An 18,467-nucleotide genomic window follows, 5' to 3' on the forward strand; every position below is an offset into this window, starting at 1 on the left:
AGTACAGATGGACGAGACAATCTTGGAAGAAGGCGAACTGAGCAGAAAGAAAACAGAATCTCTAAGTACCAAGTAGATCGCGGAGGCCTACCGGGCATGGGCGCAGTGATCATCTCACTAGTTGCTTCTATCTCCCATTCATAGGGTCTGTCAGGTAGTCCCAGCTCCAGCTCATCCTCGGGCTTAGGCGGTTGCACATTATGTGACCGATGCTTGCTACCAGCTGATCCATACGGGGCGCGGATGTGTGTTTCAACGGGCTGGATATAGCTCCGACACATTTTGAGGTGGATTGGGTCATCACCAACGCAGTTCTGGAGCAACCTTGGAACCTACGATACATACATAGGTACATACATAGGTAAAGGGCTACTACCTAGGTCGAGGTACCTAGGTAGCTCTACGTACCATTTTTCCTCTGCCGGGTGGGGCTTTCCTATCTTAGCTGCCGCCGCTTTTACGAGGGCGCTCAGAGTCAGGCTCACTGAGTAAATTTCAGTCCGGGCTCAGACTCAGTGAGCTGCTTTGGTACATTATGTGACAAAGCCGTGAGGTCCAATAAGCGCTCAGTGAGCGCTTAGTGATTGTGATTGGATGCTCACTAAGCGCTCACTGAGCGCTCACTGACCACTCACTGATTGCTCACTGATTACTTAGGCTAATCAGAGCTATCTATTAAGCACTTAGTCTACGCTTAGTCCATACCTAAGAGAGCACTTTAGCCTATAATATTATTTATTTTGCGATCACTTTTTAATAGCCCTCACTTCTTACTATACCCCGATTTTTTAAGGTACGCGATCCTTTAGTCTCGCTTCCCCCTTAAAAATTAATAACACTAAAACACGATAACGTAAAATTAGAAGGCACCGAGCTTATCTATAACGGGGCGATATAAGAGTAAAGTTTTAGGTTAATTTAAATTACTAAGTTATAGATTAGAACTATTTCCTTACTCTAAACCTATAAGATAGCTTTATCGGTTTTCTACTTTATCCTTTTAGCTCTTCGCCTTTTTCTTATATTCTATAGGAATCTATTAAGCTATGTGACGATCGTGGAAAGGAAACTAAGTCACGTGACTATGGTTGTCGCAGAGTGGGTCAAAGGTTTGTGAGGTTTATAACTCAAAGACTCTCTAAAACTCGGCGATAGCGAGTTTCCTTTCCTCTTTTCCTTTATTTCTCCGTCTTAGTATTTTCGTTAAATTACACTCTTTCTTTAAAGATCTAGCTCGTAACATAATACTAAGACTACTCTTTAAATTTTATAAGACGGTATAGCTAGATCTAGCAGTGACCCTCCGGGTGGTCCATGACCTTAGACCCTCCACCCGCCCCTCCGAGGTTTAGGGTCGCTTATAAGCGACCCTGACCCTAACCCTAGTTCTATAAGGGTCGTATGCGGGTGACCCTTAATAACCCGTAGCGACCCTCGGATATATAAATTTCTAGCGCTAAACCTAATATAGGTGGATAAAACTAATTACTTATCTTAATAAAATACTATTATTTATACCTATTTTATCTATTAGACTATAAACACTAACACTTAACTATTAAAGTTATAGAATATCTTAAATTATTTTAATAATATTATTTTTTACTAATAGTTCTATTAGTTTTATACTTCTTTTATATTATACGACCGTAGGAAAGAAGTATAATAGGTAGTAGAAGTTATTAGTCTATAATAGAGTAGAGATATATATCTATAGTATATATTATATTAATTAAAAGGTTTATTAGAGGTCTAAGGTTTACTAAGGGTTAGAATAAGGTTCGTAGAGGGTCTAAAAGGGTTACTAAGGGTTAAAATAAGGTTTATAAAGGGTCTATAAGGTTCGTTAAGGGTTAGAACGAGGGTTATAGAGGATCTATAAGGTTTATTAAGGGTTAAAATAAGGTTTATTAAGATTTACTATAGGTAATATATAATAAACTAACTAATAATAATAGCTTATTTAAGAATATAATATATTAACTTAGTAAATCGTATATTTATACCTCTTATACTTAACTTTAAGAAAATAATTAACTATAGATTATTTACTCTTTATTATCTTTCTATTTATATATTTATATTAAGTATATCGTAATTTTCTAATACTTATACTTCCTTAAACTATAAGGGGGTACTATTAGATACTTTTTAATATCTTATTCTAGATAATACTCTATTTATAACCTTTTACGTATTAGGTAGTTAATAAATCTTAATATCGGTATATAATAATTCTCGATTTACTTCTCTAAGCCCTTTATAATATCTATCTTTACCTCTCTTTATTACGATACTTAATCCTAACTATATTAATTCCTTCGCCTTATATAGTAATATAATAAGTAAGGAATTTATTAAATAGTAGCTTTAGATAGAATTTAGGAAGTCTAAATATATTAACTAGGATATATACTATTAAGCTAAATACTAGAAGTCTTTTAATTAAGTAGTAAATATAAAAGATAGGAAACTATATATAATATATAAATAGTATTAAAAGATTTTTAATTATTTTATAGTTATTTATATAGATACTTTATCTATAAATAAGTATTAGAAAGGAGTTAATTATATAAAATTTATATTAAGAAGACTAAATATTAAGACTTTACTTAAGATAGCTATATATTATTTTTCCTAATATTATCTTCTTTATTAACTAATATATAGATATTAAATATATTAACTCTTATATTCTTATAGGATATTTAGAAATAGAAATTATTAAATCTTATTACTATATTATATCTTCTATTTTTATTCTTTAAATATTAGGAGTTTATTAATATTATTAAATATATATATCTTACTCTAACTATACCTACTATTCTTTTATAATATACTATCTATAAGCGGTTAAAAGGATTTATTAATAAATATTAAAAGAGACTACTTTAAAGTCTACTACTAAAGATAAAGCTCTCTCTTATACTAGACTATTAGATATCGCTATTTTAGTAGGTATTTATAGTAGTTATAGACTATTTTTTAGATAAAGAGTAAAAGTACTAAGAGATTCTCTTTAACTTTAAGCTACTTTTTAATACCTATTCTAGTATAAATCTTAGTAAGGTTATTACTTAAATACTATAAAAATATAATATTCTTAATCGAGTATTTATAATTACTATTAATAATATTTTAAATAATATAATACTACTTTAAGCTATAAATAACTTAGTAAGGATAATTTAATTAAATATTAATTCTACTATTATCTATATACTATATATTACTTATATTATCTAAATTAGTCTTATAGATTTATTTAGGAAGATAAAAGTATCTTTAAGTAATAATACTACTAAGCTAAATTAGTCTAATAACTATATAAGAGCGCTATATATATATTAAAAAAAGTATAAGATTATAAATACCTTTAATAAAGTAAGCTAATTCCTTAATATTATTTCTATATACTAATAGTCTATCTAGATTTATAGTTTTACTATTTATATTAATATAAGCCTATAGTATTAAGATATATTCTATACCTTTTAAAATTAAGAGTCTAAACTTATTCTAATCTAAAATATAAAAATATAATAAAACTTAATATTTCTAATACTTTAATAGATAAAAAGACTATAGTTAGTTTTTAATACCTTCTATTTATAGTATAAGTAGTCTTATTTTATACTAAGCTTAGGAGAATAGAGGTAGATTAAGTATCTACTTTTTATTCTAGAGCTATTCTTTAGATTTATTAGTCTTATATTATAGACTAAAGACTTAAGTATTTATCTTATTTTTATAATATATAATCGTCTTTTTAATTATTTTAAGTATATAATTACTATATTAAGATAGAAGAAAGTTCTTTAGAAATAATTTATATAATCTATATTTAAAGCTATATTAGAAAAGCTTTTAAAATACTATAAAGATATAGATAGTATTAATAGGTATCTTTATACTATTAGTATAATTTTATCTCTAACTTAAAAGCTTTAATTTTTTTTTATAAAAGAATAAAAATCCGAAGATCCTACTAAGACTTCTTAGAAAAATATTTATAAAGATAGTCTTAAGATCTAAGTTAAGCGCTATAAAGAGTAGTTTAATATTAGGTAGAGTTAGTTATTATTAAATAGTTTATTATTAAGAGTTAGAATATCTAAGCTTAAGTCTATATTAGAGTTAAATAACTCTCTATAGTTTAATACTTTAAATAAGAATAAGCTAACTTAATATTTTAATATTAGTTAGTCTTAATATCTATCTTAATTTATTATATCTAACTAACTTTTATATAAATTTAGTATTATAATATTTATTACTTTATACTTTTTAGAAAGATAGCTAATATAAATAGTCTATTCTTATAAGTATTACTTATAATATTATATTTATTCTAGCTATTAGTATAAGTATAAAGTAGCTATTTAACTTTACGCGCGATATTTATTATTATTAATAAGATTCCCTAAAGCTAAAGATAATCTAGGATATTATAATATTTATATATATAATAAGATTTAATCTATAGGAGAACTAGCGTCTAATTCTTTAAGAGTATCTAACTTCTTAAGAGATTATAACTTTAATAGAGGTAAGTAGTATAGATACTACTTTATTTAAACTAATTAGTAATACTAAGGAAGATATAGTTAAATAAATCTAATTACTACCTATTTTATAACTATCTCTATATACTATTCTTAGGAGGAGATAAAGAAGTAGCTTACTAAGTAAAGGTAATAAGATATAATCTAATCTAGAGAATAATATCGATAAAGATAGTAGACTTCCTCTTCCTCGATTATCTAGAAGAGTTTAAAAGGTATTAAGAAGGCTTAATAGATATATAGTAGATAGAAAATAGAATTAAGAATATACTTTAAAAGCTTCTATAGCCTTAGAATATTATATAATTATAAAATATTCCCTAAAGAAGTTTAGTTACTATAATTAAGATACTTAAAAATATAAGGTAAATCTATATAAATTATATATATTACGAGATTTACCTATTTATCCTATTTATAGACCTATAGATAACCCTAAGGGTCACCCTCTAAGGGTCTAACCCCTAGGTAGACTACCCTTAGGGTCGGGAGGTTAGACCCTCGAACCGCCCTAGTGGCGGGGCGGTCTAAGGGTTATAAGGGTCACCTACGGGTCACTACTAGGTCTAGGTATAGCTATATAGATTATTATTATAATTAATCCTAGCTCCGTCTTATCCCTACTTTTCGCCTCTTAGTACTAACCTTTAATCCCGATTAGATCCCGAACCCTAACCGAAAACTAGACCTACTTATTAAGATAGTAGGTACCCGACGAACCGAAGATTATAGTAAGTAGCGAGCTACTATAAATAACTCTAATAAAGAACCTAAGAAGGAGAATATTCCTTAACCGACGACCCCGATTAACGATATAATCTAACTTAAAAATACTAAAGAAGAGAAAGGCGATATTAGAGAAGGTTTCTCTATACGTATATATCTATAGAGGACTCCTACTAAGGATCGCTTTATAGAACTAGTAAGGATATATAAATAACTTAAAGAAAAGGTTTTCTTCCTCTAAGCTAATAAAATTAACTTAGAGCTCTATTTAGAATAAATAGTATAGGAACGAGATAAAGCTATTACTTATAGAGATCTTACTATCTATAAATAAGAAGATCTTATTTTCCGCTTTATTAATATATAATAGAGTATACTAACTATAGAGACTTTTATTTATAAGACTACTAAAATACTTAATATTTTAATATTTAGTAATAGAAAAGAAGTCCGATTTAAGACTTAGGAAACTATTATTTATTAGAAACTAAAAGTTAATATAGATTATTATTTTTTACCTATTTACTATAAACTCTATATATAAAGTTATTATAAAGAAAAAGCTTAGCTATATATTACTTTATAGATAAATACTAACTTTATAAATCCTTATACTAATATAAATAATATAATTAACTATCTATAAAGTATTTTTATAAACCTAAATTAATAAGTAAAGATATATACTATATACTATAAGCTTAAAATAAAGTCTAAAGAGAGTTTTACTAATTTTCTTATAGAATTTATATAGTTAATAGAAGAAGCTATTATTATAGAAAAAAATAAAAAATATAATTTATATTTAAAGCTTCCTTATCTCTTTTAAAGATAAGTTATATAGGTAGTTAACTTAGATAATATATTATTTAAAACCTTTACTTAGTATTATTAGAGTATATTATATAAAATTAATCTATAATAGGAAGCTAAATCGAACCGAACTAGAATTTTAACTATTAAAAATAGAAGTACTATAACTATTATAACTATTTAATCTTAGGGAACCTATATTAAGTAAGAATTAAATACTATTATAACTAGATTAATATCTACTACTAAATAAGAAATATTAATAAAGAAAGAATAATATTTCTATTATAAGAAGTAAGAATATATAATTTATAAATATCTAAAAAAGAAAATAAATCTAATTATAATTATTATAAAGATTATATCTATTACTAATAAGATTAAAGCTCTTAAATTAGATATTAACTAAGGAAAAACTTATATTTAGAATAAGTCTTTTTTTTAAATAGTAATACTATATTACTTTATCTATTAAATTTATAAAAACTAGTAAATAGCTTTAGGAATAATTTAGTTTTTAATATATAATTAATATATAATAGATAATCTTTTTATATTTCTACTCTAGATAATATAAAAGTTAATAGTTATATATTTATAAATAAAACGATAATCTTATTATTAAATAAGTATTTTAGAATCTAAGTTAAATAGTTACTAAAAGAATATCTAATAAAGGATTTTAATAATAAATTTATAGTATTTATTATATATATTACCTTTCTCTTTTTTATTATTAATAAGAGAATTTTATATTAAGTCCTAATATTTATAGCTAATCTTAGATAGTATAATATAATTCTTAGGAGAATATAGTTTATTATATATAATATCCTATTAGATTATAAGTAATATCGGATAATTTAGCTTAAGAAGAGATCTCTTTTTAATAAAGTAGTAAATAAGATTATAGTACTAATATTAAAGATTATTTTTTAGCTAGATAGGAATCTTAACTAAATTTATTAGATAGATATAGATTAGAGAGATAGGTTATTTAATAAAAATATTAAAAAGAGAGCTACTAAATAGTCTATTTCTTAGTTAGAGAGAAGGAAGGAACTAAAACTATTAGTATTAACTACTATTAATATTTATATAATTAGAAGGTCTATATTTAATAGATATAAAGTCTAATAATAAGTAAGTATAAAAGATATCGAAATCTTTCTAACCTCTTTTAATAACCTAGATTATACTCTTAATATAAAGAAGAAAACTACTAAAATAGAGAAAGATAATAATCTTAAAATCTCTAAGATTCTCTAAAAACTACTAAAGGAGTATTATAACCTAGTATCTATATTTTTAAAAAGATAATCTAATAAGCTTTCTCCCTATTATCTAAGTATAGATTATAATATAATCTTAGAAGAAAAGACTAGATCTAGATACTATCTACTTTATAAACTTTCTATTAAGAAATTATAAATAGTAAAGAAGTATATTATAAAAAACTTTAATAAAGACTTTATTATATCTAGCTTATCTTTATATATATTTCTAATACTAATAATAAAAAAGTCTAATAGAGATTTATATATTTATATAGATTTTAAGAAACTAAATAGTATTATAAAAAAAGACTATTACTTATTATCTTTAATTAATAAGATATTATAATAAACTAATAAGATAAAGTTTTTTATAAAGCTCGATATCTAATAAGGGTTCTATTAGATCTATCTAACTTAGGCTACTAAAAAACTAACTATCTTCCGAACTTACTATAAATCTTTTAAATATAAAATAATACTATTTAAATTAATTAATAGACTTATAACTTTTTAAAGGTTTATAAATAATATATTATATAAATATTTAGATAAATATATTATAATATTTATTAATAATATTCTAATCTATAGCTAGAATCTTAAAGATTATTAAAAGTATATATAGAAAGTATTAAACCGCCTATAAAAGATAGGATTTTAAGTAGTACTATATAAATATAAGTTTAGAGTCTAAAAAACTAAGTTCTTAAGCTTTATTATTAGTACTAAGGGAATTAAAGTTAACTTAGAAAAGATCTATATTATAAAAAACTAAAAAATCCCTACTACTATTAAAGAGATTTAGTCTTTTCTTAGTTTCTTTAATTTTTACTAAAGATTTATTCTAAAATATAATAAGATTATAAAACCTCTTTACTATCTAACTAGATAAGATACTTAGTTTAAATAGATATTATTATATAAAGAAACTTTTAATAAGCTAAAAAAGCTACTAATAACTACTCTAATCTTATAGTACTATAATCTAGCGTTATCTACCTAAGTTAAGACTAATACCTCTAATAGTATTCTTAGGGATATTTTAATATAATATTATAAAAATAGTTTCTAGTATCCTATTACTTTCTTCTTAAAGTTAATATAGTTTATAGAATTTAATTATAAAGTATATAATAAGAAGTTACTTATAATTATATAAATCTTATAGGAATAGCGTATAGAGTTAGAAGATCTTAATTAAGGGGATTATTTTAGAATTCTTATAGACTATTAGTCCTTAGAGTATTTTATAATAGTAAGATATCTAAATTAATAATAGATTTAATAGAGTAAATTCCTTTCTTAATTCTATTTTATAATTAAATATTATCCTAGAAAATAAAATATTATTACTAATACTCTTTTAAGAAAGAATATATTATATAAAGATAAGAGTAAGTTCGTTACTTTACTTTTTTATAATTATCTTAAGGAAAGTATCTACCCTATCTTATTAGCGCTAATATAAATAGCTATAGAAGAGATTATTAACTATATAAAATAAGTAAACTATATAGATATAGGTCTTAAAGAGTTAAAATAAAAAGCGTAAGATAGAGAGGATCTTTATTAGTATTTAGAAGAAGGACTCTTACTATTTAATAATAAACTAAAGATATCTAATTAAAAGGATCTATATATTTAATTATTAGATAAATTTTATTATTAGTCTTTAATTATATATCTAAGTATTAAAAAAATAAAAAAGTTAATCTCTATCTATTATTATTAGTCTAAATAAGCTAATAATATATAATAATATATAAATAACTATCTAGTATATAAAAGGATAAAGTTATAAAGAGATAAGATATCTAGACTTCTCTATTCTTTACCTATCCCTAATTAACTTTAATAATATATTTTAATAGATTTTAGATTATTCTTAAAAGATTAATATAGCTTTAATATAGTATTTATAATTATAGACTATCTAAATAAGCGACTAATTTTAATATCTTATTATAAGGATATAAATATATAATAAATAGCCTAACTCTTTATAGACTATATTATTTATATTTTAAAAATACTAAAGACTATTATATTAGATTAAGGTAGATAGTTTATCTCTAAGTTCTAAATAGAGTTCTATTAAATATTAGAAATTAAGAGAAAACTATTAACTATATACTATCCCTAAACTAATAGCTAGAGTAAGATTATAAATTAGTATATAGTTTAGCGTTTTTATCTATATATAGAACTAAATTAAGATAATTAGTTAAAGATTTTATCTATAATTAACTTTATAGTATTTATTCTACTATAAAATACTATAAAAAAATCTCCTTTCTTTATAGAGAGGGGGTATAAGCCTATAATAATCTTTAACTAAAAAGATTCTAAGTATATCTCCGCTAATAAATAAGATACTATAGATATACTTTTATAACTATAAAATATATAGTCTAAGATAAAGAAGTAGATTAATAAGTCCTAGAAACTCTAGATCTAATAAGTAAATAAATATTATTAGGAAGAGGATTTTAAAGTAGAAGATCGAGTTTTTATTATAATAAAAGATTAGTTACTTAATAGACTAAGTCGGAAGTTATCTTATTCTATAAGTAGACTATATATAATTATAGAGAAAGTGTTAAGGTAACTATTTGTTAAGGTAGTACTTATTAACTAGGTAAATAATAATACGAGAGGGATACGTAGTTAGAACGAAGGGTATTCGATTCTATATTAGTTATAAGACTAAATCTTGCCTTCCCTTTTCCTATAGGTGTCTTCCTTTTATAATTTAGGTTCCCCGCTTCTCGGGACCGGATTATATTAGTTCTATCCCGATATCGTAGGGTATTCGGAGGGGTCTCCTCCGTCTAAGAGAAAGGGAGCCTAAGGTAAAATAGTATAATAAAGAAATACCGTAATAACTATCCCCCCTTCTTTATAAAACCCGTCCCGGGGTTTTAGGTTAAATAAAGGGAAGTATAAGTTATAAGGTAAGAAGGGTTCCTATTAAGTTTATCCCTTTCTCTATTTTATAAAGCCTCGTTAGTATAGCCGTAGTAGTAGCTAATAGGCGGGATACTAGCGATCTAGTACTAGAACTAGAACTAGTCTAGTACCTAGGCTACTTACGTTCTAACTTAAAGTCCTTTAATACTACCGAAGGGGAGGTTTTCTCTATCTCTTATCGGTATAATACGATTATATCTATCCTTTATAAGCGATATTATATAGATAAGAAGACTTATAATATAGTACGTTTTCGGGCCTTTATTATAATAGATCTATACTTATCCTATATAGGTATCTATTAGTATAATAAGGGATATTTAGGATTTTTCTACTATCTTAAAATTTTTAAAGGTTCTCTTAGATAATAAAATAGAGTTATCGGAGTAGATCTATATAGAAGTCGCTAAGAGTTTATATAATTTAGCCTAAGCGTTTAACGCGGTAGTTATTAGTTACTATTCGTATTAGAATTTAGTAGGTATAAAGAAAATATAAGCTATAAGTATTTTATAACCGTTTCGTTAACGATTCGTCTTCTAATAATAGTCTAGCTATTTTAGGTAAATTATAACGAGTTTACGAATAGTCGTTAGGCTAATATATAGACTATACTTAATAGTTATAGTTTAACTCTATTAGATTAGGGTAGACTTTTAAGTCTACTCCCTAGGGATATAAGATATACTTATTAGACTATTACGAAATAGAGGTATTTAGAGTCTATTTCTAATACTTTTATAGCTATATTTAGGGAAGCTATAGGAACGATCTTACTTAATACTTTTAGGATTAACGAGTATAGGAGGTTCGTAACTTATTCTCCTTAATAAAAGGAAAAGTACTATATATATAGTTCCTTCTTTATAATAAAGATAGCCTAGAATAAAAGAGGAATTTATTTTAATTTTTTAACTATAATCTTTTCTTTCTTTATATTATTTTATTATTATTTATATATAGTTCCTTATATATTTTATAGATAATCCTCTTACGTCTTATCGTCTTTATCTTTTATAAGTCCTATTTATTTCTATAGGAACCTTCCTTTATTATAGCGTAAGGTCGTAGTTATAGTCGCGGTTATAGTCGTAGTCGGGGTTATAGTATAATTCTTATTAATAACCTATTTATAGACTAGTCTATACCCTCTTCTTCTTTAGCTACTTCTAAGATAGTATCTAAGGTTCGTAACTATTCCGACGTAGATCCGCTATTAACTCCTTCTTATATAGGTCCTATTAGGACTACTTATCGTACTCGAAACTCTAGTTCTTCTATACGCCTAAGACGAAATCGTCCTATCTAATATTACTTAAATTAGTACGTTACCTATTTATATATAGCTAAGAAGAAGTAGGTTACTAACGAACCCCTTAAGGTTAAATATAAATCTAAGGCTATTAATTCTATCTCTTACTAGTATTATATAAAGAAACGATAGGTATATAACTTAGTATAGATTCGTTCGCCTTTCTTATTAGTATTAGACCCTAATTATATAGGTTCTAAGTAGTATTACTAGTAACGCTATAGATCTAACCTTAATTATTAAATAGTCTACCCGATTTTTCGAAAAGCTAGAGGATTACCCTAACTATATAGAATAGGATAGGATTAATAAGTCCTAATTTTTCTATAGGTCTACTATCTAGGCTACCGTTAAAAGTAGGATCTATAGATTAATCTCTAACTTTTCTATATTAATCCGTAGTTATTAAGCTACTTATAGTTTCCCCTTATCTTAAAAGAAGACTCCTATCGTAAGTATTACCTTCTCTCTTTTAGGTATATTTCCCTAACGAATTAGTAAAATATTACTAATACTTATAAATAGTTCCTCTCTTCTCGAGGTCTAACCCTTTTACCTTACTCTAATCTTTTAGCTATACTAGCCGAGCGGAAGGCCTACGATATTTCTATTCGCTACTTTATCCGCTATAGGGATTCAGGATATACCTCGTAAAACGCCGCGAAGTATTTATTTATTAGGGATTTAATAATAGCGATTATTATAAGTAGTTAAGATACTAATATAAGCCCTATACTTTCCCTTAGTATCTAGACTAGCTTTCCGATCGTACTAAATACATTATAGGTTTATTATATATTTAGTATAGTTTCCGGAATTATTCTATTTTCTTATTTTTAAAGGTTATTTCTTCTATAATATCTCGGAGGTATTTTAATAGTAAAATAGGCTCGTTTCGATCTAGATTTATTATCTTCTTTTTATTAATAGGGTATTAAATTTAACTATATATTTTAAGCTTTCTTCTTTTTTTTCTTAAGTTTTCTAAAGGACTTAATAGCTTCTTTTATATTTCCTATATTTTCTTCTAAGATCTACTAGTTATATTTAGTAGGCTAACCCTTTTATTTTACTAAGAAGTATCTCTTCTTATTAAATAGCCTTTTATCTTTAATATTTTTAATTTCCTATTTATCGGACTTTTCGAGTTCTAGTATTAGTAAGGTTTCGGACTTTTCTCCCTTCTATAGTTCTAGAAGAGAGATATAGAATATATTATATATCTTATTATATTAGTTTAGGAGACTTAACTAGTACGCCTAGGATCTAATAGAGTTTAGGACCTATAATAGTCTAATATATTTTAGGGCTAGTTTCTTAGTATAGACTTTAAACTTTAGGTTTCTTATTAATAACCTTACTAAATCGCCTTTTCTAAATACTAGAGGTTTATAAATAGAGTTAAATCGTTTTACGGATAATTTAGAAGCTTTTCGCTATCGTTCCGTTATATCTTCCTATAACTTTTTTAGAATCTCGATTCTTTTAGTTATAGCTAGAACCTCCTTTTTATACGTTTTATTCTTAGAACGTATACGAAAGTTAGGTTTATAGCTTATAAGAGCTATAAATAGAGAGTAGCTTATAGTTATATTAAGTAAGTTATTATAGGTATATTATACTATTAGTAATAGTTTTAGTTATATAAGTTACTCTATATTAATAAAATATCTAAGATAATATTCTAGTATTTAATTTATACGCTTAGTTTAACTATCCGTTTAGGGGTAAAACGTAGTAGAAAGGCGTAGTTTTACTTTACTTTCGTAGTATAGTTAAGACTAAAATTTACTAGTAAATATAGGGTCTTGATTAGATATAATACCCTATAGAGGTCTATAGCGAAGTTCTACTTTTATATAGAAAAGCTCTATAAGCTCGAAGGCGTTAATTAATATAGAAATAGTAAAAAATAGAGCCTATTTTATTATCCTATTAATAATAATAAAGATACTATCTACTATATTATTTTTATAAATTATAGGTAGTAATCCTATAATAAAATCTATTAATAATTTAGCGAAGGGTTAAGTAGGAATCGGTAGTATTCTAAATACGCTATATAGCCGATACCTTAGAGCTACGTTTCTTTAATATACTATATATTTAGATACGTATTCCGCGATATCTTAATATATATTTTATTAGTAGAAATATCTTTATAGTAATATTAATATTCTATATTTACTAAAATATCCTACTAAGGTATTATTATAATAAAGACTAAGGAGTTTTTTCCTTAAGTTCTCCCCTACGGGGATATAGAGTCTTTCTTTATACCTTATAATACTATATAGATCGACGCCCTAACCTTTATTACCTAGTTTCGACTAGGAAATAGTAAGTTTTCGGCGGTATATCTTAGGATTACTATCCTAGATTTTCTCGATTAGGTTTTAGAGGTCCGATTACACTTCCTATATATATATAGATTAGTTTCGGTATATATACTTAACCGTTTTATAGGGTATCCGTTAGTCGCGATCTAACTCTTCCTATATAGTCTAGTTAGCTACTTCTATACTAGCTTCGTCGTTATTTATACTAGTCCGTTCTAGATTAAACTAGGATTTACTAATATATAAATCGCTAATACTTAGCGATTCGGCTATAGTAACACTCCGTTTCGGTAGTATTCTAGTAATAATTTTATTACGTAATAGTCTAAGTAGATCTTCTACTAAGGCGTCTCTTAGTTTTAGATCTACTTTTCGGGATAATATATCTATAGGATTTATTTTTCCTAGTCTATATTTAATAAAAAAGTTATATAGGGATAGGAATATATACTATCTCGCTTATCTTCTATTTAGCTTTAGCTACTTTATAAAAGTCTATAAATTTATATAATTAGATAAAACTTCTATAGGTCGGATACTTCCTTCTAAATAGTATCGCTAATATTTAAATAAGTAAATAATAGCGAATAGTTCTTAATCTAAGGTAGAATAGTTAAGTTTAGCCCTACTAAACTTTTAAGACTAAAAGGCTATAAGGTACTATTTCCTATCTTTATCCTTCTAGAATATAATCCCTCCTATACCTTTATTAGAAATATTAGTTTCTAATTATATATCCCTTTCTAAGTCGAAATAATATAGTAGTATCGGTAACTAAAACGCTATAATTAGATAGCGAAATATAAGTCTTTTATAGACGTTAAGCTAGACTTATCCGGGTTTTCTTCTATTTTTTAATCCTTTTAGTAGAGAAGTTAATAGGAGTATAATCTATAAAAACCGCGGTATAAACTAATAATAAAAGTTATAGAATCTAATAAATACTTAGATATTATAATAGTTTTTAAGGAGTTCTTAGTTCCTAATAGATTCTACCTTTCGGGGGTCTATAGAGATACCTTTCGAATCTACTATAAATCTTAGGAACTCTACTTTTTCCTAATAGAATATATACTTTAAGGCCTTTACGTATAGGCTAGCTCTCCTAAGGTTTTCGAGAACTTTTCGGAGGTATTTTATATAAGATTCCTTTATTAGAGAAAATATTAGTATATCGTCGAGATATACTATATAGATTATATTAAGGTAGTCTCTTAGTATATCGTAGATATAACTTTAGAATATAGTAGGGGTATTAGTTAGTCTAAATAATATAACTATATACTTATAGTACTTATATCGAGTACGAAACGTAGTCTTCTACTTATCTCCTTCCTTAATATAAATTCGATAATATATATCTTAGATATCGACTTTATTAAACTATTTAGCTCCTACTAATTAGTCTAGAATTTCTAAGATAAGTAGTAATAGGTACTAGTTTTTAACTAAGATTTTATTTAGCCTTTAGTAGTCTACGTAGAGACGTAATCCGCTATTCTTTTTTAGAACGAAGAGGATCGGTACTCCTATAGGACTTTTAGATAGTCGGATTCGTCTATTTTCTAAGTTCTTATTAATATACTCCTAAAGTTCTTTTAGTTCCTTTTAGGATAAAAGGTAGATTAGTCTATAAGAAAGGTTTTCTCCTAATAATATATCGATAATATAGTTTATAATCTTATTTAAAAGAAGGGTTTATACGTTTTTTATAAAAAAGACGTTATAGAATCCTTATAGTTCTAAAGGTAAATTAGGAGATTCTTCTATATCTCTATCCTCTTTATATAAGAGCTATACTTCTTCGGGTATTTTTACTACGGTATAGATATATATACGGTTCTTATACTCTTTTATAAACTAATATAGGATTATAGCTTTATAGTTTAAAGTATTAAACTACTATTTTCGGTTTAGTAGAGAGAGATTAATTTTTTAGTTAACTAAGATTATTATTAATAGTAGTACTAGACTACCTAAAATCCTTAGATCTCTATTAATAATAATATAGGGTTATATAAACGTTTTAATAATTCCTTTACTATCTATAATAGTTATAGGGACGTTCTATATCCTATATATAGTTACTTCTTTATATCCTATTACTTTAATAATAGGAGGTATAAGTTTCACTTTTTAAAGTTTTTAAGTTTTTATAAACTCGTAACTAATAAAGTCGACTTCTATATAACTATCTAGGTTTATATAGGTTTTAATTTTTCCTACTAAGATTAGAGTATAGAAGCGTATCGTTATTCCGATCTAGAGGGTCGGAGTAGAGGAATCTACTCTAACCCGCTCTCGTTTCCCTACTATTTTATTAAGGATCCTTTTATTTTTATTAGTTATACTTTTATTTTCTTTATCGGGGAGTCGTTTAGATATTTATTTAAAAGGTAATCTTTATTTTAATAGGTATAATAGGTAAGTTTCTTTCCTATCTTTTTATTAATAGGGTTTCTACGTCTTTTCGACTTTAAGTTCTTTAGATTTCTTTTTTTAAAGGAGTTTTCGTTTTTATTATATTTTTTAAACTTTCTCTTTTTCTTTTTTATATCTAGATCTCCCTATCCTGATTCGGTCGCTTTTCGTTTAGGTTTCGTCTTCTAGTTTTAAAGCCTCTAAAATTTTAATATAATAAAGACTATCTCCCCCTAAGTTTTTAGAAGAGTTAGGTTATATTTATAGATATAGGCTTAAAGTCTATAATTAAGTTTTAAGAAAAAGGTAAGGGCTCTTTATTTCTCGCTTTACTTTAGGAAATATTTTTCTAAGAGATTTAACTTATAATAAAAGTCCCTTAGGTCTTAATCGTTTCGCTAGATTATCTTTTATATTTAGTTAGTAATAGTAGCTTATATATTTATAGAATTTTTTATTAAAGATAGAGTCTATTTCTTAAAGTAAGCCTATAAACCCTATATAATTTAGCTTAGAGTTAAAAGTATTTCGTCTAGGTAGTTATACTAAAGTTATTAGTAGTTCTTATTTATATAAGATAGGATACTAAGAATCTTTTATTTTTCGGTACTATATTTTTTACTCGCTCCTTTAAATTCTAGGCGTAGTCTAAGTAACTAGTCTTCTCTTTCTTAGATTAAGAATTCTTCTATAAAGTTAGAGTTCTTAAAATAGATTTCTTAACTATATAGATTTAGTGAATTACTATAAATCCGGCTACGATATATTAGTATTTCGGCTACTCTTTTAAGCTATTCGATCCTTATTATAAGGGCTTAGAAGGTTTCTTTCTTAAGGATTACTTAAGAATTATCCTTATTTCGCTAAGGATTCGGGGTAGTTTCGGAGGGTTATCGGTTATCTCTACTAGCGGTAGTAGGTACTTCCGAGAGTCCTAATAAAGATTAGGTCTCTCCCTCCTTTATCTCGTAGATAGTAGGGTTTTCTTATAGAGGTATCTCCTTATTACCCTATCGGGATCGTAAACTCTATCTTATTATTATTTCTTTAGATAGTTAAAGAAGAAGATTCAGAATTATTAAGGTAACTATTTATTAAGGTAGTACTTATTAACTAGGTGAATAATAATACGAGAGGGATACGTAGTTAGAACGAAGGGTATTCGATTCTATATTAGTTATAAGACTAAATCTTACCTTCCCTTTTCCTATAGGTGTCTTCCTTTTATGATTTAGGTTCCCCGCTTCTCGGGACCGGATTATATTAGTTCTATCCCGATATCGTAGGGTATTCGGAGGGGTCTCCTCTATCTAAGAGAAAGGGAGCCTAAGGCAAAATAGTATAATAAAGAAATACTATAATAGAAAGTTAGGAATTTATATAAGTTAGATCTCTTAGGATTAATAAAGATATACCCTATTTTCTATCCTAGTAAACTATATAAAGTATCGAAGACTAAGCTATTATAGGGATAATATAAAGATCTAATATTACCTATTACGATAAATAAAACTAATAAATAGGAAGTTAGTAAGATCTTAGATACTCGTACGTATTATAAGAAGCTTTAGTACTAAGTAGAGTAGGTAGGATATAATATAGATCTATAGTAGTATCTAGTAGGTAATCTAAAAAACGTACTAGAAAGGGTTAAGGAATTCTATAAGAAATATCCTATAAAGCCCGGACCCCTAGTACGTCTATACTACTAGATTAAAGCTATAGAAAGCGAGAAGTTATTATAGGATTATAAAAATAATAATAAGCTAGTATTTAAGGACTAAATACAATTTAGATAGGGGGGTATATAACGATCGTAGCAAGGAAACTAAGTCACATAACTATATTTATCGTAGAGTAGGTCAAAGGTTTATAAGGTTTATAACTCGAAGACTCTCTAAAACTTAGCGATAGCGAGTTTCCTTTCCTCTTTTCCTTTATTTCTCTATCTTAGTATTTTCGTTAAATTACACTCTTTCTTTAAAGATCTAGCTTATAATAAGCTATAGATAGAAAAAACTTCTTTACTTAGTAAGAT

The 18,467-nt window shown here is 25.9% G+C and overlaps 1 protein-coding gene across 1 annotated transcript; it reads left to right on the top strand.

Moving 5' to 3' along the window:
* Positions 1-363: 363 nt before the first annotated feature.
* On the top strand, positions 364-729 carry N7457_009432 (uncharacterized protein; the record flags this gene model as incomplete). The annotated part of the gene is given in 3 exon segments (XM_057180475.1): positions 364-488; positions 500-548; positions 688-729. Coding segments are annotated over 3 exon segments (216 nt in total), but the record flags the coding sequence as incomplete, so codon positions are not given.
* Positions 730-18,467: the final 17,738 nt, after the last annotated feature.

The sequence above is a fragment of the Penicillium paradoxum genome (genome assembly GCF_028828445.1).
Source record: "Penicillium paradoxum strain IBT 22861 chromosome Unknown utg000007l_segment0_segment0, whole genome shotgun sequence".
Lineage (NCBI taxonomy): Eukaryota > Fungi > Ascomycota > Eurotiomycetes > Eurotiales > Aspergillaceae > Penicillium > Penicillium paradoxum.